Source organism: Bradysia coprophila, unplaced genomic scaffold (assembly GCF_014529535.1).
Source record: "Bradysia coprophila strain Holo2 unplaced genomic scaffold, BU_Bcop_v1 contig_70, whole genome shotgun sequence".
Lineage (NCBI taxonomy): Eukaryota > Metazoa > Arthropoda > Insecta > Diptera > Sciaridae > Bradysia > Bradysia coprophila.
Window position 1 is genome coordinate 232,081 of NW_023503941.1, and position 18,739 is coordinate 250,819.

The window sequence follows — 18,739 nt, forward strand, 5'->3', positions numbered from 1 at the left end:
CATTGTGTTATTGCGAATTCACAGTGACATTCTTTGAAAAAAAAAGGTAGTGAAACATTTTAAATGTTGAAGCTTGTACATAGAAAATTGAATTAAACAGTTTTAATAGTTTCAATAGTATTTGAGAAATGACAGCTGCCAAAAATAGAGTACTTTTTTGTACGAAAATTTGTTCCAAATTTTCTTTATAGTGCAAAATATTGTTCGATACACTGTCTATTTTCAGTACTCTATTTAGAGTACCACTCATGCTTGTAGTGCATTGACTCTGCTTTCGTAAGGTTGACAGCCAACCGTTTGCTATGTGAACTAAATCGTCAAAGTCAATGCACTGCAGTGTGCCTTACTATCAGTTTCGGAAACTACAGAGATCTGTAGGTTTGTTCCATCGTACGGTAAGACCGCCTTATGACAAGTCGAAAACGAAAACAGTAAGTTTTTAATTATGGCTTTATGAATGACGCTTTGACAGCTCAAATAACCTTGGAACAGATTACAACTCGTGCAATCATGACTCACTTACTGTACCATGGTTATAATATGTTATTACTATGGTGTATTCACGCCGTAAGTGCGGTCGAAATTCAAAATGGAAAGTCCGGAGGTCTTTTTAACGTAACGTCCTTTTCATACAGGGAAGCGTTGAACTGTATTTTTTTGGTTCACTTTTTCATCGAATCATTCACTTAAAATTCAAACACTTACGGCGTGAATTGACGCCGTAAGTGCGGTCGAAATTCAAAATGGACAGTGCGTAATACTTTCCAACGCAGCGTCATTTTCATACAAGGAAACGTTGAAATGTATTTTTCGGTTCACTTTTTCATCGAATCGTTCACTTGAAATTCAAATTTTAGGCACACTTACGGCGTGAATTGGTGTGTATTTAATGGCGATACATAACAAGGAATGAACATGACATCACATAAGTGGAGAATGAATGGTACTTGACGTTTGTCACGTTCTGTCAAAATGTATGACTTTTATCTAGTTTATTCAATTTCTTTTGATGGTTACACAATTAAAATTTTTTTTTAATCATTCGCACACAAAATAACACGGGAATAATTTTGACAGTTCAAAACATATTGCAGTACCTGCAGTACTCAAAAAATGTACGAGAATTTTTTTAGTAGGAGCTGAATGTCAAATATTTGCCCCCTCCGTATAAAAAATAACATACATTTTTTGAGTACTGCAATGTGTTTTGAACTGTCAAAATTATTTTTATAAAAAAATTCAGCTGTAGGCAACAATTTAATTAGGACCTGACAAAAACTAAAAAAATTTCATACATTTATGATCTTTGCTTTTCACGTTTTCTTTTGTTGTTCCCTAAGTCATTTTTTTGTCGGAAGGTGTCGCCCACTTTTACATCGAGTGCCATGTACATCATGCACCTGTAACATACTATTAAGTCTCACTGTCCTCAATATTTTCATGTATTTACGTAAACATTTCAGGAATTTTGATTTTCCTCCAGATCTACTAAATCTTGTTCATTTAGACTATTTACGGAGGTATAAACATTGCAATTGGATACAAGGGAATGTGAAAAGTCAATGATAGATTATTGATAAATTTGTAGAGATGCGTCAACTTCTCCGCAGTATAACACTGAAGATCGAGAGGCAACTGTTTGTAAATTTTGTTGACGACATAATTTCCATAAAGAAAGTCCCACGAGAGGATTTTGAATGATTTTCTGACGATTTTCCATGGAGGACGATTCGTAGGATTTTCCGTTAGCTAAAACACGTCTCTTTTCTATTGTTTAAGAGTCAATTGGTCAAAACTTCGAACAAATTAAAAACAAGCCATCGGCGATTTTTGGAGGGTATACAGTGATTGAACCAGGGGACCCTCCTGAGTCATTTGCAACAAAAAAATCCTCGAAGTAATTGTGTTTTCACGCCAGAAATCGGTGTCAAAGCTTTTACCAATGACCATAATTTCAGATAAATGCGTTACGTATTGTCAGTGATATGCAACAAAAAAATTTTTGGTCACCCTAGTGCAGACCATTTTTTCATGATTTTTGGCGTGAAAACATAATTACTTCGAGAATTTTTTTTTTGTTGCAAATGAATCAGGATGGTCACCTGATTCAGTTACTGTATACCCTCCAAAAATCGCCGTTGGCTTGTTTTCCTGTTTCATACAACTTGTTCGAAGTTTTGGCAAATTGACTCTTAAAATGTAAACGGAGAGAAAACGGAGTGCCTCAAAGTTTAAACAACTTTTTCGTTCAATTTGTACAATTTCAATTGACAAAATGCGTTTTTCCGATTTGAATAATCTTTTATTGACAGTTTTACGTGTAGCTAAATAAATTCTGTTTTATAATAGTTTGTGTGTTGCAACATTGGAACTTTAAGGTATAATTGAATTTACTAGCGTCTATATTAAAATTCGCTATCTGAACTGACAAGTGCTTACATACTGTATAATAGCGATATGCTGAAATCAATCCATCGTAAAACTGCCAGCGTTACGATAATCGAATCCTAAATATATTTGACACCATTTCCGGTGTAATTCGCCCAGTTTACCTTCGCTAGCTCTCAGGCAATCCAAAAATTCGTACACCGTGTCGCCGTCGATTTTGACCATTTTATTTTGCGGCTGATCGCTGTCCGCTTTCACATAGTTAAACTTTTTAAAACTTTCAACGATAAATTTGAGCACGGAACGCCGATGGCACTGAAACGATTCGCGATAGCCGTACATCGTTTTCAATTCGTCACACATATCCAAATCCTGAGCTGCAATGTTCATACAATAGAAGAATGATTTCGTTTCCAATTCGGTATGGTTCGCCTGACCGATCGGTAACAGTAGATTCGTCAATTGATCAACCGTTGAAATTTGCTTGGATGTAATTCGACAAACAAAATTGATGAGCTCCACATAGTGGTTTGATTCCTGTTGATCGTCAACGATATTCGTTTCGAGCATTTTATACAGAACATACTGTCTATGACAGAAGCCACTATAGTCTCCGATATGTTTACGGATAAATTTCTCCGTGATTCGCGGCTCATATTTGAGTAGGAATGGGGATTTGTTCAGGACCCAATTTCGATGGCACCATGCGGGATAATTGCTTGAGCTTTTATCGGCACAACGTTCACATAATCCTAGTTCGTAGGTCCAATCCGTAGCAAATGCACCTGAACAAATAAAATTAAATCAATCAACGACAAATTGTGGTTCAAAGCACCGCTTCTAGCACGGAGCAGAGCAGTGCTCGATTCGTTTAACACGGGCCACTATTGAAACATTTCGAATGTTCTGATCGAACTGAATTTGACTTACTTTGAAACGAAAACAGCCAACGACGATAGCAGAACGCCTCGTTGGATTTAGGTTTTTTGCTTAAAACGATCGACGAAAACTTAAATTCTTTGGTTATATTGAGTTTATTGTTGATGAACAGTTTGCGACGAATGTTCCAAAATGTAGCCACATCGGGATTGATTAGTATGGCACAGTTTAGGTACTTGACGATCGATATGCAGTGAATCGATTTCGGATTTTCAATTTTCTTATTGAAAATCGTTTTATGTGCATACTCGTATACGTGCTGGGTACACCACGATTCTAAACCTAAATTATTTTCCGCATGGATCACAGGCGATTTATTTTTATTTTGATTGGCAGCTAAGTGTATTATTTCAAAGGTACATCTGAAACCACACAAAAAAAAATTAATTTAATTTCCATTTTATAGAATAATTTTGTGGAGAAAAACAACTTGACATACAAATCAGAATCATTCTGAAAGACTAAATCAATTTCGTTAATAATTTTTTCACAAACAGCATCGTTTTCATGATCCATGATCAATTTGGTCAATTTATCACAAATTGGAAAACATCTTCCAGTTTAGAGATGAATGAAATATATTTTTTTTAATTGACAAATCTGACAGAGACGTATACACTACTACTGCAACATAATGTACGCATCAACGGCATCAACTCATGGACATACACCACATACACATTTTCCATTTATGTCAATCTTCCGCTATTGTTATGAATATTGGAGTCATGCAATGCTGAATTTTTCAAAACGTTTTGGCGCAAATTTATTTTGTATTTGAATTTGTTCGAAAATTTTTGACAAAATAGTTGTTCGTCATCAAGATTCTGAAAGAGCAGGTTAAGCCCAAACTTCAACAAACAGGTTAAGACTCTCAAGAAGGCAGCAAAATTCGTTAAAAGTACCCAGTGTTGATATTTGTTTAAAAAAAACTTTTTTCGTTCAATTTTGGTCACTCGTTCACTTAATATACACTTAATATGTCAATCGATTCCAAACACATTTTAAAACATTTTGGTCTAAAAAAATATGAAAAACCACTTAAAACAGCAAAGATATCTCAATTTTAGTTTTCATTTCCATATTAAATCGCAAATAGAAAAACTGACAGATCGTAACAAAGGAGAAAAAAGCTCTCTCTGACGTATAAATTTATACGACTAATGGCGTGGATTGATAAATCTAAAATTGTGCTTTCTAAAGATGAACACACTGCAATTTAAAAAAATTGGGAAAAAAATAGAAAGCTTCCACCAACCGTAAAACGGAGATTGCGATTTTCTTCTACGTCAACTACATCTGTGGAAATAATAAGTAATTTCTTGGCGTGAAAAGCCTTATTTTCTCCACTCAAATGCGGTGAGAAGATAGCGTTTTGTTGACGCTCTCTCTGATGACAGTTCAGGAGACAAATTTTTTATTTTCTCAACTCCTGTTTTTCCCGGGAACAGGAGTTTTTTTTCTCTCTTTGCAACTATTCTTCTGTTCCGGTTTCGAAAATGGTGAAACAAAATTGAAGTGTTTCGTTCGTGGGAAAAAATAGTTATTCAGGCCACGCACAGATGGAAAATTATGTGTTCACTTCGGGGAAAAATAGGAAGTTACAACTTGAGCGCTCTTGTTTGACTTTTCTATTTCTCCCCTTGTTAAACAAATAACTACTCAAGTTTTACATCAATTTGTTATTAGTGAAGACTGTTTCGTTTGGCTTTGTCATTTCAATTTTCAGTGGACTTACGGCGTCAATGCTGTTGGCAAAACCATAGAGGTAGACTTCTTACTGTCATCGGCATCTATCTATCTATCTAGAAAAACAACTTCTTTATGTCGCTGTCAAAATACCACCTTTTTACTTTGTTTTTAGAACGTTGACTAGTTTCTAATTTTATATATAATGATAGGCTACGTTGCATTTCTGTCACCTTAATAAATGTAGTTAGGTTGCTAGAGAGCGCAACACTTTTGGATTTCGAGAAAGTCAAAGAACAGATTAAATGTTTTCCTTTTTATTTTTCTTAAGTAAATTCGTCGATATTATGCCAAAGTCTCGTGCAGTCGGTGTGAGTCCTTTCGGTCAACTCGTTCTTCATAACATAAAAATGGTACATCTACATTACGCTTTCTAAATTTTCTAGTCATCCATAAGCCTATTGCCAAATTAATCAGGAGTAACATCACCAGACATATCCAAACGGCAACTACGTTATTGTTTAATGATTCATATTCGTCATTGCTATTTCTAATTGTTTTTCCATTATGTGGCGATTCATTTATCAATATTTTGTATTTATCCGTTAAAACGGAAATCGCTTCATCGTGCTTTCGAAGTATTTCCGATTTGTCTTCAAGTACATGCTGCGCTGTTTGAATATTTTTAATCAATCCATCAATAGATCCAGTAGTTTCAATTGATTTATTGTGCAGCTTTTCATATAAATACGAAATTTGTTCAGTTAGATTCTCTAATTTTTCGTTGACGGTGTTCGACAAGCTTACAATTTCACTATCGGTATCCAAAAATCCAGAATTTACGACATTTTCCAACTGAATAACTGCTGCTCCTAACGGCAAATCTTTCAAGTCGTCCAATGAGCCAGACAAAGCTTTCTTCAATCTTTCGGCCTCTACTTGAGCTTGCGATAGACAGATTATATTGCTGATTTTTCGTGGAATATAATCTCGTTTTTTTAAGTGCTTCTCATACGTGTGATCTGGAACTCTAACTTTCTTTTCTTTAAAAATTTCAATAATTTCAATTAAACGGTCACAGTGAAAATTGTTGTCATTTATGTATATCGATTTCAGATTCGGTAGATTTGCCAGCAATCCCTCGGCGTCTAAATCGGTCAAATCGTTCGAGTAAAGATACAACAATTCCAATTTTTTTAAATTTTTCATCGCTGCGATTGGTAATTCCTTCAAGCCATTCGCGCTATACAGTAATTGATTCAATTCGCTTAAATTACTGAACAAATCAATGTCCATGCTGGTTAAGGAACCGCCCAGTATGTGAACCCGTTGCAACTTCTTTGTGTTAGAAAAAATTCCGACGCCAAGTTTGTGGATGTTGTTCTTTTCCAAATTAATATCCACAACTTCGGTGCAATTGTTGAATGCATAATCTTCCACTATTTCGATATACTGCTCGATGGCAGAGAATTTCTTCAGTTTGGTGAGTGTAGTGCAAATATTGCTTGTTAGCACTGGAACGATTGATTTAACAAGTTCGAATTTTATTACAATATCTGCATCTGGTGAAACCGGCACAAATGAATAATTTTTAAAAGTTACTGTCAGACCAGATACCGTACACTTTCTATTACTTTCATACATCGAACAAATGATTCGAGTAGAATCACAAGAAGAGATTTTTGATATCGTTAACAGAAGAAGTAGTTGGAATGTAAATTTCTGATTGAACATTTTCCGTGATTTTCGATTCAGAATGGTACCTCTTGTATTGAGATCGAGAATACAACTAATTTGTACATGAAACTACATCATGTATTACATTATGCTACGCCAAGAGAATATATTTAATCGGAAATTGCGCAAAAGACATTTTACGATAAGAGCTGACTGAGCATACCGTAATAGAACTGTGCGCCGGTCTCAGCCGATGAGGTCGGCGGATAATTTGACGCCGGTGGGTATCGTCGGCCGGCTACGTCCAAAAATAAGTCGGCATCGGCGGCATCGGCGGCTAAATCGATATAACTGAATAAAAGATCCAAAAGTTTTCAAAAACTCAATTTATTGAAGTTCGTCGAAAGTGGCGTAATTTGTAGTATAGAGGAAGGTTGCTCTTTGATGTACATGTTAGTGATGTAGAAGAGAAGTTCAGACCTAAATTGAATTGAGTTTCGAACCTGAAGTTGACCTGTTTGGAGATTTCACAGAGGATAAGTTCTTTGATGTGGTACCGGCACGTATAACAGAATTTTTTTTTAACGATGTTTTTACTAGTCATAGTTTTTTTTGTATAAATAAAAAAATTGTTAGCATTGCTTAGCAAAAGGCTCGACTTTCTACTAATCCAGCAATGAAAAATTTTCTTTTGCTACTAGTCATCAGGTATTCTTTTTGCCAACATTGAAAGTGTCGACATTTCCTTAGCATAGTTCTTACAAAAAATCGATATTGCCGACCAGCAAGTTATAGTAAATAGTGAATCTCACGGTCGCCCTCATTTTCGGATCAACGTCTGTCTGACGTGTTGAAGACTTGAATGTTTTTCGACCATTTCTTCAAAAAACTTTGATGAGGATTTCAGCCGATACAGCCGCTAACCAAACGTCGGCTAATGGCGGCTGAGAGTGTATCAGCGGCGACTACCGGCTGATCCTACAATCGGCTGGCGTGGCCGGCCGGCGCACAGTTCTATACCGTAATGTTTCAGACCTACGCTGTAAATTAATAGCTTATAAACAATAATTTCCATATATTGTTGCAATTAGTCGAGGCAGCTTTTTCTCTTAGCTCTTCTCTCTTAGCAGGCCTACAAAACTCGATACGTCACACGGAAAAGACCTTTCGGACTTCGGTGCTTGTGACGTAAATAACTATTACATAGGCGGCTGCTCGGATTGACATTTGAACAGTTTAATAAAAATATCGGTGCATTTTAGAGACGTACCGTAGAACAATTGTTCTTAGAATAATGATTCACGTCGATTCAAAATAACAATAATTGCATCGCTAATTTACTGCCAATGTAGCGTTGTTCATAACGAGATGATGAAGACAGTTAATCATAGTATTTTCAATATACTTACACTGTTAATTAATATTACAGATGGATATGTGAGATCGCAGGCAAGGACTAATTTTGGGGAAAATGTTTCCAATATTTTACTAAAGTTTTCTATATTCTTCTTCTTCTTCAAATTCAGGGAAATAACTTCTTTAAAATAGTCGAAATTTCAAAAACTAACATCCGCAAGAGTGGTGTCGGGACGTGAGGAGAAAACAGTGGATCAAAAAGTAAACTACGTTGTTCATTACCAATGCAGTTCCTCTGACTCACACACGAACAGTCACATTCACAGAAACATTTTTATTTCCAACAGATAAAATTGAGATTAACAACCCAACAAAAATCTCTTCGAGAAAAGTGTGACGCAGTCTTTGAAGTACAATTTCTAAAATGAATGGTGTCGCTAGAGTTGACGCTTTCAGTTTCGTTACGCAAAAATTAAATTTTACATCCAATTTTAGTTCAAACAAGCTGGCTTAGTTTTTCTCATAATCTGCCAAATAATTTTTACCAAAAAAAAAATTTGACTGGAAACAACCAAAATTTTACCAAAAAAATCTGCGTCGCATGTTCAGGAACAGACCAGCAAGAAAATTTATCTGCCACATGCAACGCAGATTTTTTTGGTAAAACTTTGGTTGTTTCCAGTCAAATTTTTTTTTGGTAAAAATTATTTGGCAGATGATGAGAAAACCTAAGCCAGCTTGTTTGAACTAAAATTGGATGTAAAATTTAATTTTTGCGTAACGAAGCTGAAAGCGTCAACTCTAGCGATATCATTCATTTTAGAAATTGTACTGCAAATACTGCGTCACACTTTTCTCGAAGAAATTTTTGTTGGGATATCAGTCGTTTTAGAAGTTTTAAAACACTGCTTTTTATAACAGTTTAAAACAGAAATTCGAAAATTTGACGAAATTCGAAAACTTGACGAAATTCGAAAATTTGATGAAAATCGAAAATTTAGCGAAATTCGAAAATTTGACGAAAATTTGACGAAATTCAAAAATTTGACGAAGAAAGTAATTCTCTATCTGCCACCATTCAAGAAATATCTCCAAAACCCCAATTGACCCACCCATTTCCAACTTTCGACATTTTTCACAAATGCCATTCTTTTCTACTCGTAAAACTCTGAGACTTTGCCGAAGAAAGTAACTCTCTATCTTTCATAACCCAAAAAAATATTAGTCCTTTCATCCTACGCTCGAGTAGCTCAAAATTTGGTCACTCTAATCACTCTAGCTCAAACGAATCTGACCCGATTTTTTTAATTATTTTTTTTTGTTCGAATCGTGTTACGAATACCTTTCATTTAATGGGTTGCACGCCTCTGTAGGTTTCAAAACAGCGAAGCTACAGCCGAAAACGCGTTCCCGACCCTCGAAAACCACACTCAGAAACCAATTCGAGGCCAATAAAACAAAATTCTGGTTTTTCCTGGGGTAATGGCGTATCACAATTTCATTTTTATGCCCACCCTGAGGTTCCTGTAAAATTTCATGGAGATTGGCTGACTAGTTTCCGAGATCGTCCGTCGATAGATAGATAGATAGAAACATACAGAGTAAGTTGAAAGATTTTGATTGTTTGGGAAAAGTCAATTTGGTGTATTTTCTATGAAAAGTGCCAATTTCAAAACGATGTATCTCCGGTAATTTTAAAGCTACATAGTCGAGTGATAGCTCGTTTTGCTCGTATTTGCGCGAATAAGATAGAATAGGATTTGTGGTGATACAGGCCAAAGGAAAGAAACTTAAATTCTCGCCTATATATAGTTGCCGCGTCTCAAAAAATTTTCTTCGTTCTTTTTTTGGAAGTTAGACTGCGTCAAGTCCTCCGCTAACGCTCCGGACATGATGTTACATCGATGATTCAAACAATGTGATTGTTATTCAGTTTGCAAATATTTTATTTCCACAGTGTCGAATCGAGACAAAATTTTTGTACTTTGGTCAGTGTGAGATTAACGAACGTATCTGGCCCCTTCAGTACAAGCGGATGTACTGACTAAAACGAATATCATCTAAATACCAAAACTAAATAAATAATTTATTTCAATAATTTCTATTAATAACCACAAGTCATTATTTACAACAGCGTGCTTATGTATTGAAGAGACTATTTAAAACATTAAGTTACATGGACATTACTGCCATAATTTACATGAGAAGAAAACATCCGGTTCGGCAATGAATATAAAACACTAGGTAATGACCGAAGCATATTGGACTTCGCTTGTTTTTGCGTCGAACGAATACTCATTTGTTGTGAAAATTTACATCAAATGAGTTCGTATGAAATCCATATCCGCACAAAGGTCCATTTCTCTTGATCAACTTCGAACAATTTGAGTAGACGAACCAATGAGATATTAATGCTGCGGTCGCAACAATGCGGCCAGAACAAGTTTTTGTCATTTGGCCATACTTAGTACTTTGTATTCATTGCGGTTCGGAAGTTTGAATGCAAATTACGGCGCACTTGTCGAGGAATCTTCAATTTTCGCAACGTTTTTCTTTCATATGCGCACAAAACAATATTGCAGCAACTATTCTACTACGTAAAGTATAGTTTCCACTTAAAAAGAGCACTCCGTTTAGCCTCCGTTTACATGACAGTTGTAAAATAGAACAAAGGAACTGTCACGTAAACGGAGTAAAAAATTGAAATAAATTCAATTTCCACTCCGTTTGCGTGACAGTTCTTTTGCTGTCACGTAAACGGAGTAAAAAATTGTTATAAATTCAATTTCCACTCCGTTTGCGTGACAGTTCTTTTGTTCTATTTTACAACTGTCATGTAAATGGAGGCTAAACGGAGTGCTCTTTTTAAGTGGAAACTATACTTAAGAATTTACTTAAAACTTTAAAATGGTCGCTAAGCTTTACAAAACTGTAAAGTAAACTATCAGGTGCATCACACTGAGATTAAATTTTAATCTTTTCGTTGTCTCTATAAACTGAAAGATTCACCGCATCCACAAGTTCCTTTAATATTTGGATTGTTAAAAACAAACTCCGATGACAACTTTGATTCCACGAAGTCCATTTCCGTTCCTGTAATTAATAAACCAAATTTTGAGAATGATCCTTGGATTCATTCCAATGTTCTGTTACCTAGTAAAGACAGTTGAGCTTTCTTATCGATGAATATTCTAACACCATCTTGAATGACCTCCTCGTCAAGTTTATCTACCAGAAAAAAATAACCGAAAAAAATGGCGATGAGTTTAAGTTCAAGGCTGAATGTCGATGTAATAAAACCTTTCAATTTGGCATAGTCCAACGTATAAGACAGTCCATTGCATCCCCTCTGTCTGACACCGATTTTGAGTGCAGTCTGAAAGAAAATGTTTTTAAGAAGAGAGAGTCCTTTCAATTGAATAAAATTCGAATTACGTATTCCGTCTTGCCAACAAGCAACTCTTTGATACGATTCACAGCTGCAGGTGTCTAAAAATAGAGCAGAAATGTAATTGTTCCTCTCAAAAATGGACAATGCTTGAGTTTAGGCAATATAGCTTGTTTTAGACGGATTTAATTATTCAAACTGTCTTAAATCTTTACATATAAATACGGACAAAAACGCGAGAATAATCGTAAAGTTCATTTCGGTCGCCGTTGCATGAAAAAATTTATTTTTACCATGACGATTGCTGCTCTAGTCGGCTGTAACTTTCTGTTTATGGCTCGAACTGTAGCCGTTGCTACCACTTTGGTGGCCATTCAATTACGAAACTCAATTACTGATTTGATAGAAGTGATTTAATGATAGTTTTTATTATGAAACATATTGTCACGATCGAAATATTGTTTTGGGTTTCTTTTCGTTTTATTACGCGATACCAGATTGACAGTGACAGTTGCGATCAGCTGATGCGATGTTGTTTTTGGTGACTTTTAGATTGTGTTGAAATTTAACTTCAACAAACAGCGGTTTTTGCAGCCGCTTTCTCTAAATAAATTCTGAGGATTCCAAATTCACGTAACTTTTGTTTTTCTAACATCCCTAGTTGCGCAGTAAGAAATCTACTGAATCTGCTGTGTCCTAAGACTAATTAAGGCCTGTTATAAGGAACTTTTGTATTGAATTAAATGTTGCATACAACAACTGTCGTAATATAGAAAGGTATATGTTACATGAAGCCAGTAAACGATTTATAATAATTATGTTTATAATAATGAAAAAATGACATTTTTGTCAGTGGTATGTATGAGGTGATTTTTCATTGGTTCCGATTCGCCAATTTTCACGAATAATTTTGCAAAAGGATTTTTTTTTTCTTTATTCATACACAATGAAACCAACACCAAAACAGAAATAAAACCGAAAGAAACATGGAAATGTAATTAATTTTTCCAAATCATCCACCACATTAGTCACGACCGAATTGGTGTGTATTGATCGGCCTATCGATTCGCACAATTCTTTCCCCAACATTGAAATAGCCTTCATACTCGACTATATCTGGAGTTGTATCGATGTGATAGTGTCCACCCCAGACACTTTTCGAAAAACTATGAAAATGTTGCAGCCTCAAATCTAAATCCTAGAGCAACAAAATAATTTACAAAAAAAAAATTCGAAAACGGAATTAAATAGGTGAAATTACTGAGTCATTTGTGACGAGGGTGCCCAGATTAATTAACGTTGCTGGCATTTCATAGTAATTCATCCATGCATGCAGCTCTTCTTCAGTACATATTGGTGTTTTCGAGAAATCACTCATTACATGTTGCTTTGCTTTGCCTTGTTTCAGCAGAAATACACCTCCTAGACCTAAATGAAAAAGAAAAACGTAAATATTCTCATCGTCGCACACATTCACTTGTAGTGGGTATAATCCACACATACACGGCGTGATATACGATACTGTGTTGAGTTCAACTTGAAAAATGTAAATTTATTTCAAAACTGTAACTAAGCAGCAATGATCACATGCCTCCGTGGCGCAATTGGTTAGCGCGTTCGGCTGTTAACCGAAAGGTTGGTGGTTCGAGTCCACCCGGGGGCGATTAAACTTTTTTTTTACACTGAACAACGAAAAGATATCTTCGATCAATTAATCTATTTGGACTTCAAATCCACAGTCTCTTCAATTTAGTGTGTTGAACTCATCTAAACAGGGAAAGAATTTTATGACATTATGCTTTTAATTGAATGTTTTTGGTATACAAATCCTAATCTGAGTTTAGTTTTGTTTAGTTCGCTCTTGCGTTTTTACGCGGATTTGACTGTACTTGGACTTAGAATATGGCCCTTCTGTCGTGGTTTTTATTGTTTTTATTGTTATATTTAGCTCGGTTGAAGTCTTGAATATGGTAAAAAACTGACGCTGAGGCTCTGAATGAACGGTGGATCAATGGACGAAATTTCTTTTCTTACACAGATAATCCGTAGACCCTCTAAACCCCTGTGCATCTTTCTTAAGACGACAGGTAAACGTCGAAATTCTATTCCAATTCTTCTATTATTTTTCATTTTATGCTTGACACAGAATTTTGTAATTTGAAATTGAGAAATAGTTGGAATAGCAGAAATTTCTTTTGTTCATAAAATGATTTCAAAATTTAAAAAAAAAAGTTGTCAAAAATTTCATTATTCACCAAAAAAAAAAAAGTTAAATCGCCCCCGGGTGGACTCGAACCACCAACCTTTCGGTTAACAGCCGAACGCGCTAACCAATTGCGCCACGGAGGCACGTATGCACAAATTCTTAAGAAAATTCCGATTATGAATGTGCATGAAACCAATGTTTTCAAAGAAGACCCCAAAGAAAGAATAATGACAAAAAACGAAGAATAACAAAATTGTTAACACATGAACTATGCGATACATTTGCACAAGGCAAATCATCATTGTTCCGTCATTGTTTGGACCGAAACTCCGAACATTTTATGATGGAAAATAAATTAAAAAAAAAAAAGTTAAATCGCCCCCGGGTGGACTCGAACCACCAACCTTTCGGTTAACAGCCGAACGCGCTAACCAATTGCGCCACGGAGGCACATACACAATAGCATAAAGATTATGCCTTCAATATGGACACATTAATATTTGTAGATCTATGTTATTATATACAACTTACAACAGTCAAGCGTAGTGTCATACTGTCTTATATTATGTGAGTTCATTCCACGAGAAAAGTGTATATATGTGTGTGTGTGAGTGTGTGCTTTGCTGTATGAGCCCATGCTGTAATTTATAGCTGAATTTTATTTGTTTACTACGAAATTTATAGGTCGGTGTTCCCTTTAGGTTGCTAGTCACGATGATGTTTATTAGATGATATTTCGCATATTTTAATTTTAAATGAATGGATCTTCTATTCGACGTACAGACTAATTAATTGATTATTAAAATCATATTTGTTCTACACAATGTTCGGTACTCAAAATTTAGAGGTTCCGCTTAATGTGCATTAAGAATATCAAATAGTTAGATAAGATTATAATCATACCAACAGTTTTATCAGCATATTTCAGCGCTAGTGCCTTCCTGATGCTTCCTATAAAGTCGTCAGAACCGATTCGCTGTTTACAATGAACGCGAACGACCTTTACAAAATTATTTCGTTTAGAAATTATTTGCATGAACGTCACAAATGCGATATGAATAAAATGAATAATAATGTAAACAAATTCGATTTGTTTATTATTAATCAGTCGTAAATATGTTTTATGCAACTCAGCATCATAATGTGCATAGATCTGCAAATTTTAGATGCATTTGTTATTGGGTGCAAAGTTAGGCTATTAGGCTCACGATGTGTAATTGATTGTGTCAAAATTATGTCATAATACAGATCGAGTTCCATACAACGATTTATGCAACAGATGCATTTATAGTTTGAGACTTTATGATACTGAGTTCAACTCAGTGAGTTGCATAGGAAACTAACAACGATTGCGAAGAAATTTAGCTCACCGGTCCAGGTTTTCCTTCACACATAAAAATGTTTGCTAAAAGTGCTAGCCTTGTTTCGTCATGCGGCACTGGAATCAAATTACATTCTTTGCTAGACTTTTTTGTCACAAAATAGGATGAGCTTCCATCCGTATCGTTGTCAGCTTTTATTTTCATGTTGTAGATTCCCTAAAAACAAATGAGATTAGATGGTGTTTCCGTGGAGACAGAAAAGAACACACAAGTAGTGGACCTCCGTTAATTGTTTGTAACTTGACATTTCGCCTTGTGTTTGGCAAAATAAAAAGTTCCAAACAAGGATGTAGTCTACTGCTGTTGATAGTAAGTGTACATTTGCAAACTTTTCAATGATATATTGATAACAGCGACTCTGAAATTCGTTATTAGTATATTACTTCCGAGGTTCCAAGTTGTGTATTTGATAAGTGGGGTGTTACAGCCCGACCCGAAGGGGAACCTCGTAAGTACAATGCTTTACGTGATTAGGCAATGTAAATGAAAATGAAACATGCCGTAACACGTAAACTTGTTTATACGGCTGAAATAGTTATACCGCTGCCTGGTAGTGTAATGAGTAACTTCTTTCAGAGTCGCCAACTGTATATTTATGAAGTAGTAATCATTCTAACATCAAAATTATAGCATAGAGCGTAGCCATAAGTCACGATGAAATAGTTATTTGTCTACTTGTTTTGGACGATTGATTTTAGGCAATTTCGCGGAAATGCCTTAAATCAACCGTCCCAAACTGGTACACATGTGAATTTTCATGCAAAGGGCAGAAAACCAGAGAAAATTTGAAAAATTGCCCTCATTTTCGGCGCCGAAGCATGAAAATGAAATTTCCTACTGTTTTCTCAGCAACACAACGTTTTTCACAACAAAGACTCCCGAAGTTTCAGCTGATGTAAGAAAATGACTATTTTCTGGCCTACAGTCAAAGGCAGTCAATTTTCAGCATAAATTTGCTTCAGCTGTTTTTCAGCTGATCCACACATACAATCAAAACGGTTTATACTTGTTTATACGGTTGAAGCTGCTACACGCACGCGCATGATAGTGGTAAAACCGTATAAAGACGTATAAACGGTGCTGATTGTTTGTATGGATCAGCTGAAAAACAGCTGAAGCTAATTTATGCTGAAAATTGACTGCCTTCGACTGTACGCTTTCTTCGTGAAAATAAATATAAATTGTCAAAAACTTTGGGAATTCATGCAGGAAACTAACATACTTCCTCAGTTCTTTGATAAATAACTAAATAAAAAGAAAAAAGTGGCCATGGATCCAAACGCAATAACAAAATATGTAAAACGAATAGCGAAAAACATAAAGAAATCAGATTTATCACAATTTGATTATATCGGTATGAAGCACAGCACTGCTTCTAGCATGAATATAGAAAATTTTCGGAGGCTTTTGTGTGAAGTCATTTTTGTGTATTTTAAATGATCTAATAGATCACAATCGTCTGTGACTAGCCCCACAAAGCTCTATGTGTAGTGAACTGGAATATCTATATGGCACGTACTTAATATAATGTCCAAATCTGAACATAAGTTCTACCTTACCTCACAATTTTCGTTCAAATACGGATGATAACCAGCTCCAGCACCGATCGAAAAAATTTCACCTGACTTTAGCAACTTCCTACTTATCTCTCGCAAATCATAAAGCTTTGTGCGATCAACCAGTGGTAAAAGATACGGTGGCCCGCCGATCTCACAAAGCGTTGCTGAGCCACTTAGTCCTAAGTAATTATTTCAGTTGAAACAGATAGATTATACAACGGGTTTAATTATTACCATTACAAGCTAAATGGAAAGGAGCTCTCTGAAGGTCTGGACAATTAACAACTTCAACTGTTACTTCACCGAAGTTACTCTTTAAGCCGTCCAATAAAGCTAACGAGAAAGAAAATAAAATATTCCAAAGTGCACGCAAAATTAATTCCTATATTTACTTAATGTCACTTCTTCAAGAGGTGGTGTGTGCAGCAACTTCTCCTCCAGTGGCAATAAGTCCGTATTCAAGGCACTCATAATCGTTTGACTTGTAACACGATCAAAGTAACGACAAACAATGTTTACAATTTTGTTCAGCCAACACTGGACTGGTAGGAACCACTTTTCTATAAACCGGTAAGACGTCGTATGACAGAGTGATGATATGGCGAGAGGTAGCAATGAAGTAGTTTACTGAATATATGTGATCGTATGCAAAGAGTAATGTCTTATATATCTTCCTCATCATGATAAATATTGGTGTGTATGTGTATATGAGGAAGACCGCGTTATAATCACATCAGATGGTTGGAACAATATTAAGGCACATACACTTAAGCTATTCCATTTTCAATATATTGACTTGCATTTCAACTGTTTTTGACGATTTGGCAGGATTTTAAACGCATCGATTTTCTGCTGATGTAGCTATCTGTCATCCTAAAATTTATTTATTGATCCTATTTTGAATGCTTAACATTAACGCACTTCAAGCATGAGTAGTAAACTAAATAGAGTACTGAAACGGGACAGTGTATCCAAAAAATTTTGGCACTGTAAAAAAATCAGTAAACTTTTTTCATACAAAATAGTAGCTATTTGGCAGCTGTCACTCGAAGCACTTTTGCTTGAAGTGCGTTGTTAACATACGAAAATACCTGCCACTAAAATACGATTCTTCTTATGAATGAAGCTAGTCACATTTTAATACACCACCCAAAAAATAAGATTAAAATCGCCCAATTTTAACGAGTAACTCTTAGAAAGTACGGTTAAATGTCTTATCGTGTTTTTGTGAGTTTTATCCGTACATCGATGTACACTTGATCCTTACACTGCTGTACGATTAATCCGTACTCATCAGGTGACAGTTGTGATTTCTATATTTGACATGTGAGACGCCTACGACACTGTATATCCTCAAACAAGTTAATTTTGATGTGGTTAGCCAATGCTTAGATTTGTTAAGTAAAAACTATTTGCTGGCGGAAGACTGCCAAAACGATTCATAGAGTGTCGTGTCAGTTATCAGTATAAACGTTCCTTTTTATAGATTTGGCCGACCTCGATCGGTAATTATATGTTTGATTAGTTGGGACAAACATTTTGTTAATTAGAAACGGAAACTTAAAAAAGACAACCATGTTACTGGTCCAAACACCAATCAATGGTTCACTTAGATTTTCAACCTTACATTATAAGCTGCTCGAAATTACATTTACTCTTCTCAGCAGCCCGTTAGTTCAGCTAGTACGTCTGAGTCTGGCAAGTTAAAGGTGCCGGGTTCAAATCCAGTGCAAACGTTTTTTATTTTTGCTTGTTTTCTTGTCAAAAACCATAAAAGCAGATGATGTGACATGATTGTATCATTACGAATCATCAATTAAGTCGCATTTATTCTTAAATAAACATTTAAACGTCATTGCCTGTGTGACATTTACTGTACATAGTGTAGTACACTGTAGTGTACGGATAAGTAAACCATTGGTCTTATCGTATTTTTGGGCGAATTTGTTGGGTGAATAGCGCTAGTAGCATTTCACGACGCCATTGATGGGTGTAGTAGTAAAACGCCCCAATTTACCTTGGTGATATTTAGATACTTAAAATTGAAAGTAGTTTGTCATGAATCATGTCCTTAACATTTGCTATTTAAGTTGTAAACATTCAAACAATACAATCTAACGTTTACATAAATTGTGGTGCTTGTTATCATGGTTTC

At 35.5% G+C, this 18,739-nt stretch overlaps 3 protein-coding genes and 3 non-coding genes across 7 annotated transcripts; 1 reads left to right on the forward strand and 5 right to left on the reverse strand.

Moving 5' to 3' along the window:
• Nucleotides 1-2,286: 2,286 nt before the first annotated feature.
• On the reverse strand, nucleotides 2,287-3,968 carry LOC119083553 (protein prenyltransferase alpha subunit repeat-containing protein 1-A). The gene is made up of 3 exons (XM_037193271.1): nucleotides 3,767-3,968; nucleotides 3,319-3,689; nucleotides 2,287-3,173 (listed from the first exon to the last, which is right to left on the reverse strand). The coding sequence occupies exons 1-3, from the start codon at nucleotides 3,841-3,843 to the stop codon at nucleotides 2,467-2,469; spliced, it is 1,155 nt and encodes a 384-aa protein (XP_037049166.1). The 5' UTR covers nucleotides 3,844-3,968; the 3' UTR covers nucleotides 2,287-2,466.
• Nucleotides 3,969-10,134: 6,166 nt separating this feature from the next.
• On the reverse strand, nucleotides 10,135-11,951 carry LOC119083904 (iron-sulfur cluster assembly 1 homolog, mitochondrial). Of its 2 annotated transcripts, XR_005088972.1 has the most exons (6): nucleotides 11,731-11,951; nucleotides 11,485-11,538; nucleotides 11,350-11,425; nucleotides 11,203-11,277; nucleotides 10,927-11,142; nucleotides 10,135-10,642 (listed from the first exon to the last, which is right to left on the reverse strand). XR_005088972.1 is itself a non-coding variant. In XM_037193717.1 (5 exons), the coding sequence occupies exons 1-5, from the start codon at nucleotides 11,809-11,811 to the stop codon at nucleotides 11,039-11,041; spliced, it is 390 nt and encodes a 129-aa protein (XP_037049612.1). In that variant the 5' UTR covers nucleotides 11,812-11,873; the 3' UTR covers nucleotides 10,926-11,038. The 2 variants fall into 2 exon arrangements, 1 of the variants encoding a protein (XP_037049612.1); XM_037193717.1 differs by lacking the exon at nucleotides 10,135-10,642 and having other exon boundaries at nucleotides 10,926-11,142; nucleotides 11,731-11,873.
• On the reverse strand, nucleotides 10,135-17,218 carry LOC119083903 (ester hydrolase C11orf54 homolog). Its single transcript, XM_037193716.1, has 11 exons — nucleotides 16,977-17,218; nucleotides 16,819-16,917; nucleotides 16,585-16,763; nucleotides 15,014-15,181; nucleotides 14,547-14,643; nucleotides 12,699-12,865; nucleotides 11,731-12,635; nucleotides 11,485-11,538; nucleotides 11,203-11,425; nucleotides 10,927-11,142; nucleotides 10,135-10,642 (listed from the first exon to the last, which is right to left on the reverse strand). Exons 1-7 carry the CDS (start codon nucleotides 17,053-17,055, stop codon nucleotides 12,462-12,464), a joined length of 963 nt encoding a protein of 320 aa, XP_037049611.1. The 5' UTR covers nucleotides 17,056-17,218; the 3' UTR covers nucleotides 10,135-10,642; nucleotides 10,927-11,142; nucleotides 11,203-11,425; nucleotides 11,485-11,538; nucleotides 11,731-12,461.
• Trnan-guu lies at nucleotides 13,027-13,100 on the forward strand. The gene has a single exon. It is a non-coding gene; the product is annotated as a tRNA-Asn (tRNA).
• Trnan-guu lies at nucleotides 13,713-13,786 on the reverse strand. The gene has a single exon. It is a non-coding gene; the product is annotated as a tRNA-Asn (tRNA).
• Trnan-guu lies at nucleotides 14,020-14,093 on the reverse strand. The gene has a single exon. It is a non-coding gene; the product is annotated as a tRNA-Asn (tRNA).
• Nucleotides 17,219-18,739: the final 1,521 nt, after the last annotated feature.

What these genes read in the sequence shown, in the direction of transcription:
- LOC119083553 (XM_037193271.1), bottom strand. Translation starts at nt 3,843, where the DNA reads ATGGATCATGAAAACGATGCTGTTTGTGAAAAAATTATTAACGAAATT. An exon ending in TTTCAGAATGATTCTGATTT is followed by an intron (nt 3,690 to 3,766) that starts GTATGTCAAGTT and finishes GTGTGGTTTCAG; the next exon opens with ATGTACCTTTGAAATAATAC. An exon ending in TTGGCTGTTTTCGTTTCAAA is followed by an intron (nt 3,174 to 3,318) that starts GTAAGTCAAATT and finishes TTATTTGTTCAG; the next exon opens with GTGCATTTGCTACGGATTGG.
- LOC119083904 (XM_037193717.1), bottom strand. Translation starts at nt 11,811, where the DNA reads ATGGCCACCAAAGTGGTAGCAACGGCTACAGTTCGAGCCATAAACAGA. An exon ending in GGACTATGCCAAATTGAAAG is followed by an intron (nt 11,278 to 11,349) that starts GTTTTATTACAT and finishes TTTTTCTGGTAG; the next exon opens with ATAAACTTGACGAGGAGGTC. An exon ending in AGCTCAACTGTCTTTACTAG is followed by an intron (nt 11,143 to 11,202) that starts GTAACAGAACAT and finishes TATTAATTACAG; the next exon opens with GAACGGAAATGGACTTCGTG.
- LOC119083903 (XM_037193716.1), bottom strand. Translation starts at nt 17,055, where the DNA reads ATGAGTGCCTTGAATACGGACTTATTGCCACTGGAGGAGAAGTTGCTG. An exon ending in TTTCCATTTAGCTTGTAATG is followed by an intron (nt 16,764 to 16,818) that starts GTAATAATTAAA and finishes ATAATTACTTAG; the next exon opens with GACTAAGTGGCTCAGCAACG. An exon ending in CCCTCGTCACAAATGACTCA is followed by an intron (nt 12,636 to 12,698) that starts GTAATTTCACCT and finishes TTGTTGCTCTAG; the next exon opens with GATTTAGATTTGAGGCTGCA.